This window comes from Schistosoma haematobium, chromosome ZW (assembly GCF_000699445.3).
Source record: "Schistosoma haematobium chromosome ZW, whole genome shotgun sequence".
Classification (NCBI taxonomy): Eukaryota; Metazoa; Platyhelminthes; class Trematoda; order Strigeidida; family Schistosomatidae; genus Schistosoma; species Schistosoma haematobium.
Genome location: NC_067195.1, coordinates 84,485,083 through 84,508,892, shown reverse-complemented (window position 1 = coordinate 84,508,892; position 23,810 = coordinate 84,485,083). Strand labels below are relative to the sequence as shown.

Genomic DNA, 23,810 nt, shown 5'->3' with positions numbered 1-23,810 from the left:
CATCGATGTCTGTGGAGGATCGTATAGCATCATCAGAATCTGCATATGGTGTCGCGGGGTATACTCGTTCCGAAGATGTCTCTCGTCAAGTTCATTGTTCGTTTTTATTAACTAAGTATAAGGTTGTTAATCCAAAAACTGAAGCATCATCTGCTAATAAATCCAAATCAACTCCAAGAAAGCTTAAGGAAAAGGACATCAAACTGAAAGTGAAGACTACGAAAAAGCCGAAGACCACTGTAACGAAGAAGCCAGTAACTAAGACCCTGAAGAAGCAGGTAGCACATATTCGCCGTGGTATCGAGGATGGTGTTGAGAAAGGCGCCCTTGTACGAGTTGCGAACAAGAGTAAGGGTGCATCTGGCAGTTCTATAGGATCCAATGCTATTCTTAGACAGACCATGTGTAGTTGGGATCAGAATAAGACAGTAAATGCCCTTTTAGAGAGAGGTTGTGAATGGCGCTTTAAACTTCCGAGGTCTAGTCAACGAGACGGTGTATGGGGACGCATCATAAAGTCGATAAGAAGAATTCTGCGATCACTATTGTTTCAGAAGGTATTGTTGGATGAGTCTTCGAGAGACTTAGTGTTATTAAACAATGTTGGCTCACTGAGAAGTCTATGGTCCAAAGCTATTGTCGAACAAGTAAGCTATGGCTTTGACGGACGAGTTCGTACGGCAAAATTGAGAACCTCAAACGAAGAAACTGCTCGGGACGTACGACGCTTATGTCTACTAGAAGGAGCCGGCTGTCTGACGGCGACGACGACCCTGGACAACGGACGTGGTGTGCGTTTCGGGGGGAGTGTAAAATGTGATTGATAGACGAACCCACCAATAATAAGGGAAACGCCCACCACCACATCAACTCCTTTTGACCTTGTACGACTGTATCTCTTTATTAACCAATCACAGTTTAATGTTCATTGTAAAACAATTTTGGCTTGTTGACTCATTTTTCCTATTCTCTAGCTACTGTTCGGTATGTTATTTGTCTCTGTTTTTCTCTGCATTAATAGACCGTACTGTTTGTTTGTACGCTAACGATGTTAATTTATGTTTCAGAAAAGATAAAGTTTATATAGCCAAATAGCTTACTTGTTCTGACTTTGGCTAAACCAAGACTCTGTACTCGACAGTCTAGAGATTAGCTTAGAGTTGAATCTGTGGGAAATTGTTTCCTACAATAGTGGTTGTAACAACAACGAGAGGGGATCGGTTAATAGATGTATGTTGTTAATATTGATTCAGTAAACAAAATACTAACTAGTCGTTTGAAGTATCTACGCTTTTTCACAATAAGGCATTTCGCTTCCATGAAGTTTTCAGAAACAAAAGTGAAACTGACGGAAAAGGTTAACGTTACTAATTCTCATCACAAAACTAACCAGGACGCACATAAATCAGATATCACATATTATTATACGGAGATTACGAAACAAGAACATCCAAGATTATGGTAAATAGACTATTGTTCATATGACAATCGACGAGCAGCAACTTGGTAGTTAAGGCAGTCGAATTCCAGACGTCAAGTCTCAAGTTCCAACTAGGCTCAACCTACTTCAAAGTCATTCGCTGAGATTTTACAAATACATTCTTCCTCTTTAATATCTCAACCTACTTCAGTTTAGGCAACCAGCTAGTGTCAATAGACCTCACACTTGGAGTGTGGCTCATTTACAACCACCCGGTGAATGAGTTAAATTATTGCTTCTCATATAAAAAATATTTTAAAATCCGAAGTTTATTGTAGTAAACTTCAAAACAATCACAACTAATATTGCCAATAAAAGTTATTCATCCTTCTTTACTTTTTAAGGTTATGGGTACACAAAACGACTTTATGAAAGAATAACACTTTATTCATGATAAAAAATAATTTATTTAAAATTATGAAGTCCAGTAAATTCGTAAACTTGATCATTATAATCTAGACATTATATACATGTTCTTCAAAACCTATGTACATGGAAAGAACTAGAAGAGTTTATTAGCTAAGCTCATTTACATTGATTTTATCTAGACTTATACATTGTACTGATGAATTTACATCTGAGTTAACTTGTTTCTTGTCTTCTTTATTTCCATGTTTATGTTTCTTATGTTTCTTGTGTTTCTTTGCATGCTTCTTATCAGATACATCAATATTAGAACAAGATACTGTGTCACCTGGATTCATAAATAGTTGATTAGTTGAATCGTCGAGTTGAGTACAAGCCCTAATATATTATTATGTAACAAAGTAAATAATAATAGTTACCTTTTGTCAGAATGTTTGTGTTTATGCTTCTTATGCTTTTTCTCCTTCTTAACTTTAACCTTCTTTCTGTGAGGTACAAATGATTCATCATTACTAATAATTCTACTGACAACAGAGTGTCCTATTAAGCATTCATCTTTACAGATGAGATCATTATTAGGATTCAGAGAAATGGGGGATTGTTTTGTTGAGTCACCAGAAAACGTTTCACATGATAAATTATGTGAAACACGATTGAAATTATCTAATATTTGATTTGGTCCAGGTATATCAAACTGCCTCTGAGATGTATCTCTTGGCAGAGAAGGATTTCTAGGTCCTAAAAATAATAGTGTTAAAAGCCAAAATTACTTACCAATAGATTCCGGATCAGAGACATCATACTGAGGGACAACAGACATGGGTGTTCGACTGCAATTAAAAAAGAAACTCTATATTATGATAGAATGGGTAAATATGAGGAAACTTGAAACAAAACAAACCCACAAGTGTGATTGAAATTAAATTAGCCGAGTGGATGAACGCATATAAACATATGATGTTATATAAAACAAAGTTGAGGACGAGAGAATTATCCATTATATCACCTGTAGTCAGTTAGTAAATTTTTATATTATTTGTATACTGAATATGCAAAAGAACTACAAAATTACACCCATCTCGTAGTGTTCAGTATACAGTGCTGGACTGCCATCGTATTTGTTGACATGATCACACAGATGAAACCACAGAACAATAAGTTATTGTTAATTGTCAGTAGTGCTTTTTCATTGCACAACCACTTATTCCTAGCTTTTTTGTCCTTTGCTACTGAATTAATGTCACTGTACATGATATATATTTGCAATATATTACTTAGACACTTATTTTTATTTGCATGTTTGCTATGCTGTATAGATGTGTTTGTATTAACTTTGACATTACATTTTCTGTATGCCACAGATAATATAATACGATCTATGTACAAATTATATTACGAGTAAACTGGATACTCGATCGATACGCTATGCAAAGACTGAGGACCACATTATATTATGTATACGATTCTCGACTAAGAATAGAGAACCATAGTACAACTTAGACAATAGATTTATCCAATACAACCACTATTCCCCATACATATCACGTCTGGAGTAAAAATCAATAATAAAAAGGAATTCATATATCAGTAAGCTCAGTATTTGTTTATCTTTGCTCGAAGCCCAATCACATGTTTTCACTGGTCATATATCAAAACTTCCAACCTAATTTGTAATTTTGCTTCTGTAGCCAATAGGAATGTGATGCGACAGATGAATATATGTTACTGTTTAGTTCTTTGTTCCTGCTTGCTTCAAGTAAACAAAGGAAAACGTGTATGAAAACACAAAATGTTATGCATACACAGTATATTCAATTGACAGGAAAAACGCAAAGTTCTTGTTGTTTGAACGAATTTCGGTGAATCTGAACAGTAGTCAACTACTTGAGACAATTTAAAAGTAAAATCTCAAATAACTGAGTAAACGATAAGATCTGAAACAAAAAATTCCGAATGCAAATTATGCATACGATAAATTTTAACCGATGTAGTTAATTATAAACAACGTAGCGACTGACACGTATTTACATTAGTCCAAGTCAACACACTACATCAGCACAGACATGAAAAAGATGACACAGTAAAACAGCAACAGGATGAATAGTAGTAAAAAAAATTAGGGACAGAAGATAAAATATGTAAAGGATGAATTTACAGAATAAAAAGTATAAAATATTTTTAAAACCCGAGATGTAAGGGAACACAAAGAGTGGATACACCTGAGACATTTCAAACGATTCTGAGACAGGTTACCTAGCTTTGACTATTAGCTTAAGATGCAATAACACATTAGGCCTATATGATAAAATTAAGATAAATAGCACGAGTTCAAGTAATGGCAGGTATCGATAATCATTAGAAACGTTAAACAGCTGTGTGAAACGAGAGGATGAATTCGATAGATCATAAGGTACGAACCAAAAATTAAACTCAAGACTTAACAAAGGTAAGCGGTTGAGGCACTTAATACACGTCCCGACCACCACAGTTGATGAAATTGACAACTTTTCAATCGATTTGGGATAATTGACTAGTACCGCACGCCTAATCTTGGTTAGTATCAAACTTCTAAGACATGTTTCGTGAACAAAAACTAGTAAATAGGCGTATGTAAGTATTTGGATTATTATGCTTCGTTTTACTCCAAATAAATTTCTGGTGACAACAGACAAACGAGTAACGAGTTAGAAGTGACAGGAGTAAAGAACGTTGAGATGATGAAACGAGGAACATCCGAGTTAGTTACCAGATGTCTTACATTATATTAAGTCGGTTGGAGAACTGAACTTCTGTATTTTGTTTATACGACTGATTTGAAAACTTCAAGTGATAAGAACATAATCGAAAACTGAACACTATATTTCGAAAATATTAACAAGAATAAGATATTCATACAACTGAGCCACATGACGGATTACAAAGTGAGGATTATTATACACTAAAAACGACATGGTAAGTACAGGAAATGGATAGTATGGTGCACAAGCACTATCGAAATAATGTCAAAAACCCTATACGAAATCTTTTTAATCTTATCCAACGAATATGGATTCGTGTAGATAACTATAATATTGTAAATGAGATATTTAAAACAAAGTATGTAGATTGAAGTCTGAACGCCCAAGCAGTTAGTTGAACGTCGAATGTTCTAAACATAAAGTAATCGGTCTGATAAGAAACAGTATTTTAATCCATAAGATGAATAACTGGTCACATATCATCGGTATATCATGCACAGGAAAGGCATGAGTGAAACTTTATGATCCCAAAGCTTTGTTAAAACTTCTGTAACATAAGACTTTACCGAGTTCAACGTGAACAGAAAAAAGAAATCAAATACAGTCTATATCTGATTCCTTATAATGAGGGAGAGTGGACAACTCATATCAAGTTTTCGCAGTATCAAGAAATAGTTAACACACATCAACACAGATATACCACTAAATAGCGCTATCAGAGATATATTCTCTACAAGAGAGGTTGAATGAAGACACAAGACTGATATACTGTGATGGTTCTCACTGCTTATAGGAAGCTAAATTTTCAGAGTAATTTATTATCTCAAGGGACTGATGGTGGAGGTTGGAAAATACTGTAAAACAAAGCAAACTCTAAATTACTGTTAGTGCGTCGTCTCCAAGATAGAACCCAAAACATATGAGCTCGCACAACTTTGTTATACAGAACTAACACGACAATGTGAAATAAACAAGACGTATAGTAAGAGACCGGAACGATGTAAGAAACTAAACATTGAGGTTAGGGTTCGGAAAAGCAGAGTGGGAAAGTATGGAATACAATGGACAGCTTGAATGCGACTAGATGATTTGGAGTTCGCATATGACCAACCTCTTCTGTCTTATACCTACTTACACCTCCTACCACTCGTCCAGGACCATAGACCACCAACCAGCATTCTCCATCAAACTTGCTCATGGGCTCTCCTCTCCAGCTGCTATTCATCCTACTCATGTCTACCTACCATTGCCGACGAATGTGTTAAGTAGTCTTTCACTTCTCATTTTCCCTTCACCATTACAAGTTTGGGCTTGCGTCGTGAATCACTTTGATGATTCCCTCAATGTATGTCCTATCCACTTACAACGTCATTTTCTAATTTACTCTTCAGTTCGAAACTGGTTTGTTCTCTCTCACAGTAGGTGGTCACTGATGTTATCCGGCCAACGGATCTGGAGCATCTCATGTAGATATTTGTCTGTAAATAATTGTACGTTCTCGATTATGGTTGTAGTGGTCCTCTAAGTTTCAGCTAGTATTAGGTCATCAGCGAAGTCCAAAACCTGTCCATTTTATTCTGTGCCTCTGCCCAGATGTGGAGTTTTGCATCATCAAGTCCACCGCCAGAAGAAATAGAAAAGATGAGGGAGTAAACAGTAATCAGGCATACGTAATGAACGTTATAACAATTTCAGTCAATCCAGATTGACTAGGTCATCGATCGATTTTCCTTCTCCATTTTCGAACCCAAACACTTCCTGATCGTTGGTCCCAAAATACACGAGCAATGTATCAAAGACACCAATAATTTTTGAGACGGTGAAGGTTCGTTGCTTAGGTGGATAATTTTGGTTGTTCCGTCCTCTAAGCTAAATGGTTTGGTCGTGGAGATGACGTTATTCAGAAGAACAGTCAAAGCTCTACAATAAAATCGTTCAGCTCACACAACTAAACTCCTCAAAAAATATTTATGGTCGAATACTAGTAACCAACGAATATTCTCTATTACAATGGCGGTGTTTCACACCCACAAAGTAGAACAGAGTGCAATATTGAACGGTATCCAAACCCTTTACTTGGTAGGTGGACATCTCATATACGTCACAAGTGATACGAATTGGCAAACACCAATCGAGTTCTCCTAACTGGTGACGAGATCTATCAGGACTGATGAGAATATCAAGATAAATGAAGCCGGCAACGAATAGAGAGCCTGTTCAAGGTAGATGCACTTCTTTGGTATACCTTTCGATGACAGACATTGCCACAGAATCTCTTGACCAACAAATTGAAGTGTTGCTTTAAAAATTGGAATGATCAGCCTCCGAGATCAGTCAGATGCGAAGTTCCCAAATACTAGTTAGTATCTTAGCCAACTTAACTACTAATACAAGATAATTGTTTTTAACGATCAGACGGGTTATCCATCAGGAACAGCTGCTCTCCCTCGCTTTGGTCTGCTCAACCTCAAAAAGTGTGGAAGACTTGTGTTAATTTTTCGTCCAGGTTGTTTACAGGTAGTGAGTAACTAGAGAATAATCAGAAATTAAATATCTGCTTCAAAATGAGTGAGTCCTTCATTGAGTCTCTTTCACGATGATTGGTGGATTGTCGTTAGGTCGATCATGTCTTTCTTTATGTCATAACGGAATGAGTATCGTAAAAGCTTGAATTGGTTTTCGGATTTTTAATATTTAATTTATTGTTGTAGAATCAATAAGTAACTGGATTACTATGTAAGCTTCCGTTTAACCAACTATCTGTATGCTACTTATTAATCCTATTTTAATGTCAATCTATATTTCCCAGATTGCTCTGTTCACAGACGCTTTCAGCTCGTTTATGCAAAATTGTATATAAACCTACGTATCTCTAAAATGCAATAACAGAAGTTGGCTGTTGACTCTTTGGACTCAGAGAAAAGCTTGCAAACAGTAGACTAATAGGAGCTTGGCTGTGTCGACATAGGGTCAACGATACTGCTCAGGCGTACAATGCTCAATTCTGGGACATAATGCTATACAAGAAATAGTAGACAGAGTAAACGGAATTAGAACTAGAATTCTGATTGGTAAGGGAGACAGAGCATATGTTACAAGCACGAAATCCCAGTACTAAATAAAGAAAACTTTCTCGATTTGACACGAAGTTCGAACATTGAGTTTTAAAATGTAGCTTAGAGATCGGTTTCAGGAAACCAGGAATGACTTTTCGTGGACCTGAATCATTAGCAAGGGTGATGGCCGACGATAAAATAAAAAAAGCTAGCTTGCTCACTAGATTCTTAGGTATGAGTCGAGCTTAAATTGTAAGTGTTAATGATATAATCCTGTCGTTCAAAAAGAAATAGTTGGAGCCCGGATAGAATCTTAGACTTGACGGCGGAGAGTCGGACGCTTTAAACGCTATACCATTACTCTGCAAATACTTGTGGGTTAATTACGGGAGTGGAAAAGGTGATCTCGGGTGGTGTCAAAGGTACAAACGTAGTTTTTACTTCCCGGCAGTGATCATCAGTAGCGTAGAAACTCACACATGAGAATTGGCTTAAGCTGTGACATCAAATTATCACAGCGATAAAATTATTAAGACAAATTTTCATAGTAGTAGATGCAGAAACAATATCGGTAGTAGTAGAAAAGATTAGGTGTAAAACTAAAGAAACGAGAAAGACGAGATTTTGAGACTCAGAGACTAAAGGAAGATTAAGGGTGGATGCACCTGCATCATTGTGAACGATTTCGAGCCATTTCACTAAAAGGTCCTAACGACATGCGGACCCCAATCAAGTAACGTACATCAACCTGCATAAATCAGTCCAGCAGTCTATGGTCCCATGAACTGATGTTACGTTTTGGTTTAAATTTCTCCGACTGCCTCAACTGACGATGTTCAATGGTATAAGAGTAAATTGGAAGAAAGCTAGGGGCGGCCAGACCAAAACATGGCACAAGTCCATGAAGTCACTGACAAGTGAACTGAGCCATGTTGGTAGGTGTAGACTACCTGGTTTAGGACCGCGATATGATAGCAACAGATGGTTAGAGACCCTGAATGACTAATCTAGGAAAACGTAAAACGTGACTTACCTTCTTTTACGTCTACCGAGAAATTCATCATAATGTCCACTACCAACATGTGGTTCCCGACATCTGCGTGGATCTGAGGGTTCATGTGTGATGGGAGAAAGGCTACATCCCCGACCTTTGTACCCATACCAATCATCTTTACTTGATGGTGACTGTCTTGGTGACCGCCTGGACCGGTGTTCGGGACTGTGCGGATGGCCTCGTGAATAATGACGTCTCCGGTCGTCAAGATCTTGAAAGAAAGTAGGGCGGTAGTGATGACGGTGAGTCCCACTTCTGTCACGATGAGATTCATATTCATCAGCGTAACGGTGTCGGCAACGACTACGTTCACTCTCGTAATTAACAGGTGAATAGTATCGAGGTCGTTTCTCTCGCTCTTCTCTATCATAACCACGTCGATGGTGCGAAGAATCTCCATAAATTCGTTCGGCTCGATGTACATAACCAGGACTACGTGAATGGGTGCGGTGACGATGCCTATAAATCAAATTTTTTAATAAGATACTGAATAACGCAGAGAAAAGGCAACCATGCTGTTAGGTGGACCCGTTGAATGTAGTGGAATGCACACCATAATAAAACAAGATAACAGCATTTACATATATACATATTACTGGAGAAATGGAAACAAAGGCAAACAAATGAACAACAGCCAACACATACGGTCGTACAGACATAAAACTGAGCAACATTCAAATGAAATATGAAAGTATATATTAAACACCAACAGAAGCTTCAAAAAGTCAAAACACTTAGCTTGAATACTATCTACGCTGAACGTAAAAGGTGGAGCCTCAATTAAGCCCTAAAAAGTAAACTTCAATTTGAAGAGAATTCACAACCATGAACGTGTGACCTTTACATTTTTATATAACTGCTAATACATGCATTTACTTCGGATGTGAAAGACCTTATTTTGAGCCTAGCGCAGACTTGGAGGTAAATTGAGGTCAAACAAACAAAAGACAGCTGAACCACGTAGCTGTCTTTTCATGGGGCAGTATTTCTACCCAGAATATTCACTATCCTAAATTGTGAATGATTACAAACTACCTCCATACTGAAACGCAAATAAATCTTTCGAATAGATTAATTACTTAAGGTTAAGTTCGAGAAACGACAGGAACTCCTCAGTCTACACTTGGTATTTGAGACATAATGAATTAAATTATACATTCTTTCAGAAGAAGATCGGTACTTCGATTACCCATAAAATGAATACTTTGCTACAAAAACCCATGATATGAACGGATCTGGTGATGCCTTAAGTCAAGAGATTCAACTGTTAAAGAAAGAGGACGGCATGACAACCTAAATAAATAAACGATCGCATTTGAGTAGATTTAAATTGGTTTACCTTCTACGAGCTGAATGGAGAACTTCCATTTTCAACCGATAGAACTCTTCTTTTGAAAGCATTTTGTGTCCATTTAGTGTTTCAACAGGTGCGGATAAAGCTGTGTGCATCGTGCCAGGGATAGACTGCCCAGGGACTAGCCCGAAGGCGACCTGATTATTATTGACTTGTATTACTGGATCAACTAGACCTGCACTCTGAGCTGCTGACGCAGCCAAAGCTGTCTCAGCTGTCCACTCAGGATCGCCAACAAGCGATCCGTAAGTGGCTGGCAAAATAGTAGAGGGAGCAACCAATGGAGCCTGTAAGTCATCTAACCGTATACTATAAAGCGCATTAAGAAGAGGATTACCACCACCATTAACACCTGGGAGTAAAGTAGGCATTACAGCAGTAGAACTAGTATAACTCAAACAAGGAATTTGTGTGTTTGAAAGACAAGTGGTGGGTAACAGATTCTGTCTGTTATTTCCCACCATAGTGGTACAAGGAGAACTTGTGACCACAGTAGCATTTGTATTGTTCGTTACAACAGAAGTAGTCATTTCAGAAACACGAACATAATCAAAAGATGAAAGAGTAGAAAATGTCACAGAGTTTGTGCTCTGGGATGTTTCAGAGGGTAAGTTCAAAAGTAAATCAGTATGTTCATTTTTAACAATAGAATTAGATTCTGAAACAATTGGTTGCATCTTCAGTGAATTCTGAACTTGATTTGATTCCACTGCAGTTGTACTTCCAAGTTTGAGTGTAGGGATGTTGGCCGTTGCTTGTTTTGGTTTCAGAACGCGGCGACAGTTAACGAATGTCTAAAAGTAGGGAAAGGTTAAAATTAAAATATCTTACCGTATCGTTTTCATTGAACTTTGATATATCTCCGGGGATAACTACTTCTGGATCCACTATTTTAGATTCATCGGCAAGCCAGTCACGAATCAAACTTCGCACAAGAGCATTTTCAAAGACACTTGACTCATGGTCTGTCAGCACCGCATCACAGTTAGGACACTTATGGGAACCCAGAACTTGAGAATCAAAAACATGACCCATGATGCACTCGTTACAATAGGTTGTTCCACAACAGGATACTAAAACTGCATCGCTGAATAGCTTATTACACAACGGACACACAAGTTGCTTCGGAGGATTTCTTTCCTGAGGAACGTATGGAGGGTTTTCTTCAACAGAAAACGGCCTTTTATCCTTTTTGCCCTGGGCATATGCCTCACTAAAATAGATTTTCATTACAAAAACAACTGATTTACGCGTCTTTAATAGGCACCATGTACTTCCCGGATTTTCCTAAATATGCACCTGGAGTTCCAGCTGCAACTTCCAGAAGAAAGTCCTGTGGAATACCTGTCGGCCTTTTGATTGACTTGGCATCCATTACTTTCCCGGTCTTATCACGTACCCCAGGACAATTGTGAATCCAATGTCCTGGCTGATTACATTTGTGACAAACATAAGCAGCCGGAGGGACCCCATATGGCTTGGCTCGTACAGCAAAACTAAAGCAGAGTTCAGTAAAATACAATTGATTACTTGGTCTCTGAGTAAGTCTCTGAGGATCTCTCCATCATTAGTTTGATTTTCTCTTCTTCAGAAAGGTCAGAATCCGCTAAATTGATAAGCTAAAAAGATAAGCATGATTATGGAAACATACTTTAGAACCATGTGATGTTTCGGATGCGGCAGTATGCTGTAAAACAAAAAGAAATATTAAATCCAACAAATGTGAAAGAACTGTTAAGCTAGGGATTAGAACAAATTTTTCTACACAAGCTCATTTTTTAGCTCATCTACGATCCCACCGGCCACGATCACACGCAGTTCAAACGACTTACATTATAAGGTCTAGTACTATGCCAAGCACACACGGGTTATTCTAGCTTCCAGACAGACCAATTTATTCATCCTTCTGGAGCCACATTTTGATCTCGTCAGTTATTCCTGTATTAACCTTGACTGTTTTTATGAGAGTATGTGTATCGCTTTTCCTAATCATCACATGCCTTCAGACTATTTTTGTCTGGCCATAAATACTGAGTCACGCTTCGCCAAATTGAATTGGCACACTTGACAACCCCGCTTCACTTACCCGCTTCTCATTCATAATGTTTGTCTAAATAAACGAATGTCTGAAACAAACCCATACAATTCAACGCGTATTTGACTTCTGGAGAGACCTCCTTCCCAGTTTTTTTACTCGTTGACCTGACTCCGATCTGAAAAATGTATGAATGTGCCATCAATAAAAATCTCACTTAACTCCACATATTACACCTAGATTAACCTCGTTTGTGCAACGGAAACAACGAAAAGCCGAATACGGACTGAATGTGATGAATTTACTTCAGGCACTTTTTGGATGGCATATCATATACAATATCTATTTACTTGACAATATTTAAGACTTGAGTACATCTGGATTTCGGGATATTCATTTTGCTCGTCTTGTCAAGACCACAAGGAATTGGGAAACTGATATGCATACGCTACATGCAAACAAGGAATGCTATTACTGTAATATACATCTTGCTTTAACATGGGAAAATGGGGTAATGAGAATGGAATAAACCGACAAAATGAACTATTAACAATTGTAATCCATATACTTACATCCACTTAGTTTCTGCTCATAAAACTTATCTTAGAAGCTCGGTACTGACCGAAACCAGGCGTGCGGTACAAGTCAAATGTCCCAAAACTATTGAAAAATAGTGAACCTTCAACAAACTGATGTGGCCAGAATGTGTATAACGTACTGCAACTAACTCATACCTTGAGACGCTATGTTGAGTGAGGAGTAGGAAGCTTGGAGAAAACTTGGACTGAACCGTGTCGGTAAATACAGACAAGATGGTTGCGGTCCACACAATCACCACTATCTTCTTATATGTCTCAATCCAAAAGTTAGTTTCTTTACGGACTGATGTCATATTTGGTTTGATCATTCTAATATTTCCAGTCTACTCCTAAACCAGCCATCATCAATCATTAATGCTGTTAGAGGTATGAGGGTGCTTGGCAATCCCCAGTTGCCCATATTGTAGAAGGGTCCCTCTAAAGGTACCTGAAAAAGAAACTGGTCTAGAGTTGGTCTTAGTGACCTGAGTGTCCAAGGGATAACTGCTTAAGGCGATCACACATGACCTTTTTGTGTTAGCACTGTATTTGTTGAGATATTAATACCAGAGACGGACATCCGTGGGATAAGGCGAAGTGTGCGATTTCAGGGTCGACTTTTTCCAAACACACCCTTCTCTTGCGGGAAGGCTCATCGCCGTCATGCTGGTTGTCCGAGGGAAACCCTTAACTCCTGTTACATTTCTGTACAGTCAGCAGTGCGACTTCACTTTCGGACCTAGGGTTTGTTGGCTTTAGTCTTACCGCTTTTCAACCGACGTGCCTAGAATGGTATGACCTTGAGGAACAATTGTCCCAATCAGTATAGCTCGATCGGTTCATCACGATAGAAAAGCCCGACCATAACGTCAAGGTAGCGGCAGCCTCAATGTAATCAGTGGATGAGCATACGAATACATCCAACCATAGCAGTCGATAAGGATTCACTACGTCCTAAGTGTCACACTTGGTTGGTACACTACATCTAACCTCAGAACTGCTAATTTGAAGGTTTCAAAATACACGAATGATGTTTTGTAGACACCGATGATCGAATACTAGTAAACTAACAACATCCCCTATTTTTAAAGTTCACGTTTTCAACTACTCAGTATAACGGAGCGAACTGTAGTTTAATAGACTCCTCCCGACCATAGCTGCTACTTTGCTATGGTGATCGAGTTTACCGTTCGCGATGATCCAGTCGAGCAATACTGATTGAAATACTTGTTTCTTCAGACTCTGCCATACCATGCAGGTCTGTTGGAGGACGATAAGACTTAAAGCAGAAAATTTATGGTCCGACAGCGAGCTCGTACTGTTCATTATAGTGAGGTTTAACAGCAATAGAGTGTTCCCCTCAAACAACTGGTATCTGCAGTGAGGTCCGCCCACAAACTAAGGGATTAGAGGTTGGACTTAAAGGTGTAACACTTCACCTCATCCCACAGATTGTTTACGTCGGTAAGCCCTTCTGAGATACGAGGCCAACATATTACAAAGTTTCCACAAAGGCCGAATGCTTTAAGCAGTTGTCTCTTTGGCTCTTCAATCATACCCTCAGGTCGGTACGCTCAACAATAATCCAGTTTCCTCTAGAAATGACAGCTGCCCTCAGACCTCTAACACCAATAAAAATACCCTTGTTCATGATTAAGACGCTACACGACACAACTAAGAACCTATCAGAGGTGCAAGGTATTGATTTCTGTCAAGTATTCAGCTTATGTACTGTGTTGTGCATTTTTATTTCTCGAATCAACTCTTTCCCAACAGTACTCTGTATACGTTTCTAACAATTAATGGTGTTACTATTACCTTACTCTTGATATTTGTCCTGCTAATGCCATCCCAGACGATTGTTATGACGACCCAGGCTGAAGGTGATTATGATTGACTGACTGCCAAGTTTACTGACTTTTTGTATTTATGGATACTAACCAAATTTGAAGAATCTAGTTCAAAATTTGTTAAATATTAGACGCTATAGGTCAGGATAATTAACAAAGCGCTCAGCAGCTAGGTCCTAAAAGAGCCATTACCTACGGCTCAACCGAGGGAATATTATTGACTTCTAACAAAATGATCCCATAAAATGTCCATCGATAATCTTGCTAGGCCTACATTGGTAAATCAAATTGTAGCACTTTCGAAAAAGGTAACTCCTTCGTAACACTACAATACAAATACTAGCTCGGTTATTCTCCACTGACATCAGTAAAATGTAGTAGGGCATGCGTAAAGTTAACTAAGCTGAAGGGCATTATTTAATACCACGCAGTTACAGATTAAGGCTAATTAATTTCTTTGTAACTGCTCAGACATATACCGTTATTCCACTACTCAGTGAAAATTGAAGTCATCTTGGAACTACAATTACATTTAACTATTTAGATGAAGTGAGTTTTTATTAAATGTGGTAGCGACTGATAGTTACAAGGTCTAGTGGTATTACTCCTCGACGAGTAATATAAGAAGAATTCTGATTATTTATTCATTCATGACAAGGATTATGGTACAAGGCATAAAAATAATGAGCCTCACAAAGTGACATGTAGTGAGAGATTGATGAAAATAAATACACGAAAAAGTATTTAATTAAGGTCTGATCAGAATTACGATCATTATGGTTAGCCTTCATTTTATTTCTATCAATGTAGTGAGAAATTACAGTAGACAGCTTAATTCCACTACGGACCATGCCTGAGCGTACCTCAAGCTGTTGAGTTGCACGACTTATACATCTCGAACCTGGAAGAGGTGATCAGACGCCGGGTCTTGATGTCGGTCATGTTTTGACGCCATGCAAACAACTTCTTGTTCCAGCACAGGTAAATCACAGGCAAAATGGACGCCATTGTGACATTTCTAAAACAGGTTCAGGGCACTGAATCTGGTGCTTCACAATGGTGGCATGAATTAAACCGCCATTACTACGGCTAATCACACATAGATGACCCTCATATTCCTTACACTTACCCGGCGAAAGTAATCGTTCGGAGATAACTACGACCAGTCTCCCAAAATTATAAACTCAAACGGGCCAGATTTTATAAGGGAAGTGACGGAACTGCTGCCGAAGATGAGCTATATATTCAAATTTTTAAAGTCATATTATTACAAAGACGGTCCAGGTTAGCACTAGCCAATTAAACTTTTCATGAACGCCGACCTTCCTCGCATTTCCTAGTCCCACTGCGTGCCTGATATACTAATTTATTAACTGAAAGCAGATAAAGATTAGTTGCTCAGTTAGTGTTTTAATCAGATACAAAGGCCGCTACTACTACTACTACTACGGAAGATAAACATCGTAAGTCGGAACTGTGGTAAGACCAAACTTTTTAGTGTAGTTAGCTACCACAGGATACTGATTTCCGTCTTGTTAGTTATCTTGTGTACAAAATATAACTCTACCGGATTACTAAGAATTAATAAAATATCTGGAAGTCCGTAATTAACTTCAAACATACTTCACTTTAGTAAATTAAGTTAATGATGTTCTATTATCTTCTTTCTCTACCCTCCAGTTGGGATTGGGTTTTTCCTAATTTTTTACAACTTAGATTTCTGACTGTATATATGAAGGGCTACGAATGTAACTTGCATACCAGTTACATTTTCCACAATTAGTGTATCTACAAAACGGGACTTGAAACCTAGAGTGAACAGGCTCATAATACCATATTGGTCAGTTAGTCTTAGATCGTCAAGTGAGTTTTAAGGCGGGAAGTTATACTCAACTGCATTGCACAGACCGACACTGACCGTGTACATATTACGTTTTAGTTTGATCAGACTAATACATGGTCCATTAAGTTAAATCCAGGTAACACTGCAGGTCCGGCTATGTCGCAGTTTTATCTAAATGTAAGGATGATTAAAGTATATCAGTCCATACAATCTCATGATCTTGTCCATTGGATTTTCTTGTGTCCCACGTTATGCCGAATAATAATACTGACTATTCAAAGTTTATAACGCACACAACAATTTTTTAGTAGGCATCTGTGATGCACTTTGTTCCTTCCTACACACGGTAAAAACAAAGTTTCGTTGTACAGTACAGCCCCTTCTTTGTTGTCTACCCGCTCGTCTGCTATTCGGATTGGAAAACGTCTATGCCAAACCAGTGACTTTAGATCTAATGTTGTAGCATAATACATCAGTTGTAATAAATAACTCGGGAGAACGAAAACTATTTTGTTCTACATAAAGACCTGCTTCGATCTGGGCACCCGAGCAGTTTCCAAGTCCTCACACGAATCGAATGATTTATGTGGCGCATATCTAGATGAGGCCTCCTTGTACAAATGTTTGTGTTTAAATAATAATAAAGACCTATTAAAGTAATGCGGAATCTCGACAGCTGAAAAATATCAGCCTTGATAACAGCAAATCATCCTTTGGGTCTTATAGTTATGAGGCGAACCTGACATTTATCCTATTACTTAGATTTTCCCTCACCGGTTCGATCGCATAGCTCAGGCTAACCGGATATACCATTGAGTCAGTAAGATTTAAAATATCAATCTAGCTTTATTACGAATCCCATGTAATTGATCGACATATCAATTACAGTAAATGGATTAATCGTATGAGCAGGTGAAACTGTGGTGAAGCTTATTAACATAAACCCCACAATTATTTTATGAGCACGATCTAATACACTGTTCTACAAACAACCACAAAATTTACTACGTTCACCAACTAAACAGACTTATTTCTTTAATTCGGTAGTGAAACCTAAGTAAAATATAAACAATGGAATAAGATACGTACGTGTATACTGAGATAACGTGTAATAGACTTAACTAATTTTAGTTATACCAATTAAGGGTTTGTTTATTTAGAAAGTGAAGCAATATACTAAATTTTGGATCACATAAGTCAAAATGAATCATCCGGTAGATATCAAACCATGTAATGGAAAAGTTACTTAGAGAATAAGTTTAGGGATATGACGAACAGCAAGTACATACGAGAGTTGAGAACAGAGAAACTCTGCAATGGCTATTTAAAAAGTTAAAATGTAATGCAGAGTGAGACAAAAGCTATGCGTCAGTGGGTCAGTTTTAAGAAACAATTCTGAACGATTAAAAATCGGTACACTACGAACAAGTAATCGTCCGGTAGTGCTATGATGATATCCACAAGATAACAAGCATTTTGAATTCACACTAATACATAACCCTGGATGCACATAACTATCAGTCGATACCAACATAGAGCATAGTACATATGTGCGTTGACCTAAGCTGCCGTAGAGCGAGACGAAATATCCGTATTACAAAACACAGGACATCTAGTAACAATTTTGTGGTTTGCCGAAACACAAAACAGGAATTAATGAAGTATCGAAGAATGAGATTTTTACAAGACTTTTCGAGACCTATTTGATTAACTATAAGAAACTCGAGTTTGATTGACTGCAGAAAAAATTACATGAAGATCCGTGAACTTTTAACTGCAAAACGTTACAATACAACAATAACAATGATAATAGCAATATTTTATTTGAAAATAACATTACATGGACTGCATACAGATAAATCAGTGTTAATAGTCCGTAATTTCGGAAACAAAATCGAACAAATTGACTCCACCGAAAGTCAACACTCCAACCTCCTAACAGTTGGCACCCAGACTGGTGTATGAAACCCACTACTAATTAAGATAGATTTTTAGGTTAGTTACAATGATCTCAGGACACTTTGTGATTGGAAAATTAGACTGTTGCCGCACAAACTGTATTCAAATCGGATAAGGTTGGCTAATACCTAATGACTTCACTTCAGACCAAAAAATAGAAGGTAGAGGGAACCTAATTTATACTGACACATTAAACACAACAGTTAATTAACCTTCCAGATTACCGACAAATTTCTAGACTGGAAAATCTGAGAGTACCTTGAAAATTCTTATGATCAAAACCTTAGTCAACCAAAGTAAAACATATTTTACCAGTGATAAGACTCGCAAGGATACCTACACAGTAGTATGAAAATATCTATGACTACACAAACTTCCTAGGAACCAGTAAGTCAGCGATCAACCTCATACTGTTATGACCAAAACGACAGAAAATAATCTTAGAAAAACAACTTACATTCTTTTGCAACTCTCTCCACGTTACATCATCTGGACCCCTGTAATAGGTTAACGATTAACCACATAGCCAATGTACTTACATTTGTTTCTTTTTTTGAATTTCTGCAACTAAACGTGGGACACGTCGCACCACAATACTTGAGTACTTCGGAATCAATTCATCATCTTTGGAATAGACTAAACGAAGTTGAATAATAAAACCTAGTTACCTTTCCCATTAGTGTCTTCTAGTTTGAGATCAAAATCAGTCGAATACAAACAACACTTCGTTCGAATGGCATTTTTAAGATCTTTCACAGAAATAGAAGATCCATCAAACGAAACAGAGTCTGTTTTCACATTTGCTTTGAACTTAAAATACACGATCGACGACATCCCACAACCGGGTGCAATGTGAAACAGAAACCGAACTCCGGGTCCAGTAAAACAAGAAGAATAATGAGACTAAGTACAAAATATGAGAATTTCTCCAATTTATTTTTTGTATACAGTAAACGTAAGTCTTAGATTCTAACAGTTGAGAGTATATGTATTTAAAATTAAACAAACATTTAGCTTAGTATATATATATATATATATATATTCATGTGGTTCAAAAGGTTTTGGATGGAAAAGAAGCCTTGGCTTAACGGGATTCCGTGTCCAGTATCAGTGGATAACCTATACCTCCAGGTAGGGACCTGGAACATGGTAAATCACAGTAAGATACTATCAAAGTCCTTAAAGAAATGTCGAACTTTCTCTTAAAGGACTCCTAGGAACTCACTTGGACTAGCTCAACCGATGGATAATTCCAGCGTACGATTACCCTTAAGAAATAGACGCTGTGCACACAGTCCATTCTGTTCAGTCGTTTCTTCAGGTTCTGAGTTTTGTGGTGGTTTTTATTTTGTCGTAACAAAAAATTACTCAATATACATTTCACTATAGTGTTACCGATTAGGTTCGTATCGGAAATAAACTAAATTAAGTGTTTAGGAAGAAGTCCAAAGGAGTCAGGGATGCTGTAAGTTATCAGGTCACCTTTAAAACGCCTGTTCTTGAATGGGAAAACGTTTGGTGATATGAGGCGCTCTTCATAAGGCTTGAATTTGAATCTCCAAACCGATTCGGTGGCTAACCGTTGGCCACTTTCTAGAGTGTCCTTATTCTTTTGGAGTAAGGGAGGAAATACTATGTTTCTGTACTCTAAATGGGGACGAATAAAACTGTTGAAGATTATGTGGAAAGTTCTTTTGTCAAACTGGACCGAAATGCGCTTCAATGTTACCAGTGCAAGGTTTGCTCGAAAGGCATTTTTGTCACAGTTGGCGCAAGACTTCAAATCATAAGGTACCAGGACTCCTAAATCTTTTTCAACTCAAGATATTCTTAGAGGGGAGTTGCCTAAGTTGTAGATATAGTCTTCAAAATATCTCAGATGGACTAATTTACACTTTGAGGTGTTAAAGGTCAGTTCAGTGTCGTCTGCTCAACTTTGAAGTCGAGTCAGATCCTCTTGAATTGCCAGTATATCCTCTTGGTTGCGTAGCTCTCTCCAGAGTTTCACACTATCCGCAAAAATAAGTCTGATGATGCTTGTTATAGAATATAGCTTATATAAATTAAGAAAAGAAGAGGTCCTATTAATAAACCCTGAGGGAATCCACTACGGATTTCCATAGCCTGAGAGCAAGTGAAGTTAACTCTGACCTTAAAATGTCGATTTTTTTATATATGAAGTGAGTCAATCAATTAAAGGTGATTTGATACCTAAAAGTATGAGCTTATTAATATAACATATATGGCTGACGCTATCAAAAAACTTTGAGGGATCAAGGTATACGACATCAGCCTTTCCCTTGCGATCAGTGATAGTTGTCCATCTGTCCACCGGAACCAGCAGGTCGGTTATACGTAAATGACCCCTCCTGAAATCATGCTGTTGGGCTGAAAAGTTTAACGGTAATAAATAGTCTTGTATACCGTCGCATATTAAGGACTCTATAAAGATGTTGAGGATGAGATTGAGCTCAGAACACGGTACATCAGGCAGTCATCTTACATTCCCATCTGCTTTCAGTAAAAAACTAGCATGTAGGATATTCTCAACGTCGGTAGCTTTAGCGAGTGGTACACGAAGTAGTGTTCGATGGTTTTGATGCTTAGAGTCTTTTCCCTGGATGAGCCATGTGACCGTCAAAGGCTCTATTTTGGAAAGTTCGAGCTAATTGTTTAACTCTTCACAGAGCATCCTGTCAAATTTATCTTACAAACTGACGGGAAAGCCTGAATTCGAGCCCAACCATTCAAACGAATGATGCGTTAAAATGAACCATTTAACAGTAATCAATTGTCAAAATTACAGCAAAAGAATTTTATGACGATGAAGTTTTGTTTAAAAAGTTTGTTTTATTATAATCTAGTTGGAGATTTAAAAACATTACCTTATTTGCGAAATCGTAGGATGATAATTCACTTCGGAATAAGAGATTTCGTTGCATAACCAAAACCGCATAATTCTGTCATTCATATCCTTCGGTTACGACACCCATAAAATAAACAAGAAGGAAGGTATTTATGTATTAGGATTAAATGAATACGGAAACTACTAAACTATTTATATAGAGATGTGCATTTATGTAGGTTATAGAGAAATACGATCGAAAGCCTATAGGTAAAAGTATTCGTTAGGGGCGAGTAAAGTAGTGAGATCTTGTAGTGACCTACTTTTATCAAAAGAACACGATTGATGTAATGGAAACAACTATTATTGTAACCAATTGTACCAGGGATTTTTTACCATACTTGCTTGTTTAACTGTACCAAAACATATGCATTCTTCCGTTGATTGTGACCTAGCACAGATTCCGTTACGCTCAGTAGCCACACTTGTACTCCTTTGGCACGATCTTGGTATTCTTCCGGTACCACGAGATCGCCAACAAATGCATCTTGATTACAGCCATCAACTGCCTTTTGATATTTGACCTACGGAGAATCTTGTCGGTCAACTGGCACGTAGTCTTCCTATAGTGGTGATCATAGTTAACCGCGACTCGACGCCACACTACAAACTAATCTTTGCAAATTATTTTGGCAGTATATAAACTTGAATGCACCTTCGATATACTGGAAATGTCTAAGGACTGAGTTGACAGGACATTGTTCTGGACAAAAACTGTTTGACGTAGTCATCACATGCACCCTAGTGCAACACATAAAAAAGATAACTAGTTACGAAGAGGACTCCGAATCATTATTATGAGGATGAGGTTGCAAACACCGATTATGTGCCAACTCAGAGCAAAAGTGGCGATACAGTGTAGTGTCAGTTATTATCCCAAACAACCAAAAAAGGAGAAATTAAGGCGAACAAAGGGGAAATAAAGGGGTAAATGCTTTGGAAGAGAAAGGGGAAATAAAGAGGAAAACGCATCAGTGTCGCCTTTTTCGCATGTCCGGGGGAAATACTGCGGGTTTCCCCCTTATTGCTACTTTGTCGATAAATTGCCGACTTTTCGCCTAAATATCCGCCAAATTGCTCACTTTTCGCCTAAATACACACAGAATTCCATATTTTCGATCCCTCGACATAACCCCAAAGGTCTCCTGTGTTCGCCTTTATTTTCAACAACAGACCAAAATAAAACCGCAGTTCACTGGAAAACTGGTATGTTTTTAAAAAAAATTTATTTAAAAGGAAAAGCGTATTATTGTACAACAGTAGAGCAGAAGCTTCAGCATCGATTGTTTTGCATTTCCATTGCAATTGCTAATTCATTGTTATTTAAAATTATCTGCAAAAGAAAGAACAGGTGATGTATTATTTATAAGGAATGTGCATTTAAGCAAAAGTTCACTGACACTCAAACGGGTGATCTTATCCGCAACGCAACCATGTAAACTTCATGTATCGCACACTGTCATTTGTGCGTTCAAGTAACCACAGATTTTGTCATTTCATAATGTATTTTTAATTAAATAACTAGATTATGTAGTTATTTTTCTCTGTTTTTAATTTTTATTCGCCACGTCCGCCCACGTTACACTGTACGTCCATTGCACTCTGAGATGATATCTCAAGTCATAATGAGTTTATTCACATAGTTGATTGTTTCCAGATAGACTGTCAGTGCATGATTATACTGAAGAAAGGTTTGTTGTGCTGTAAACTGTGTTTCTATGATCAACTCCCTGTTGTTTTCAGTATGAATTCATACTGAATACTGCCTTAAAGCAGTATATATGTATCCTTCTTTTTTTCTTAGGTAAGTTCAACTGGCCTATATTTCGTGTTTTGGTTTTATCGGCTTAATTATGTCCATTTAACTTCTTTGAGCAACATGTCTTTGCAAGTGAAACAATAACTATGACACTTGCTTAGTTTAGTGTTCTTGGTTGTCGTATAATTCAGTTTAGTTGAAAGAATTATGATATACTTAAGTATAGTGCTTGAAGCCTGTAACGAAACAGATCAGTTTAGTAAGTAGAGTTGCCCGTTTCTAATGTGTATACGGATTCAGATCAGTCCGATTGAAAATAGGAAAAAAACGTGCCTTTGATGCTGTTACTGTCATACATTATAAGATAGCGATAAGTATGTTTGGTGTTTATTTCTAAACTGTACATCTATCACTGACCATATTTCATGATCACTGTCATTAAACAATTTTTTCAGCAATAACATCGGTATCAAGATTGCCCGTAAAACAGCAGTATACAGTCTTAGAAGATGAGTGTTCTGTGTCTCAATTAAATGCAGCTGGCTGTGGACAAATGTTAAGAATCTTTTTGACAACTGGGACTTTTGGTTTATCAGACACTAACTCTGCTTGTATGTTTTCCTGTTAAACTAGACACAGATGTGTAGCGTGGCGTCGAGTCGCGGTTGACTATGAACACCGCTACAAAGAAACACGTGCCAAATAAATCAGAAGGCATAGGTTGGACGTAACCAAAGAAACTCATAAAATCTCCGAGAAGCCAAATACCAGAAGGCAATTAATGGACCAAATCGAGATATATATTTGCTGGCGATCTCGTGGTATCGAAAGGA

At 37.7% G+C, this 23,810-nt stretch overlaps 1 protein-coding gene across 2 annotated transcripts; it reads right to left on the bottom strand.

Moving 5' to 3' along the window:
- Positions 1-700: 700 nt before the first annotated feature.
- On the bottom strand, positions 701-21,255 carry RBBP6_1 (E3 ubiquitin-protein ligase rbbp6; the record flags this gene model as incomplete). 2 transcript variants are annotated; one of them, XM_012939784.3, is made up of 13 exons in its annotated part: positions 701-2,224; positions 2,266-2,584; positions 2,621-2,676; positions 8,674-9,153; positions 10,034-10,842; positions 10,880-11,261; positions 11,299-11,544; positions 11,579-11,667; positions 11,700-11,735; positions 18,771-18,810; positions 18,853-18,949; positions 18,982-19,216; positions 21,199-21,255. In XM_012939784.3, the coding sequence occupies 13 exons, from the start codon at positions 21,253-21,255 to the stop codon at positions 1,996-1,998; spliced, it is 3,075 nt and encodes a 1,024-aa protein (XP_012795238.2). In that variant the 3' UTR covers positions 701-1,995. The 2 variants fall into 2 exon arrangements, with proteins under 2 accessions (XP_012795238.2, XP_051072707.1); XM_051212523.1 differs by lacking the exon at positions 21,199-21,255 and having other exon boundaries at positions 2,621-10,842; positions 10,880-11,544; positions 11,579-18,810; positions 18,982-19,187.
- Positions 21,256-23,810: the final 2,555 nt, after the last annotated feature.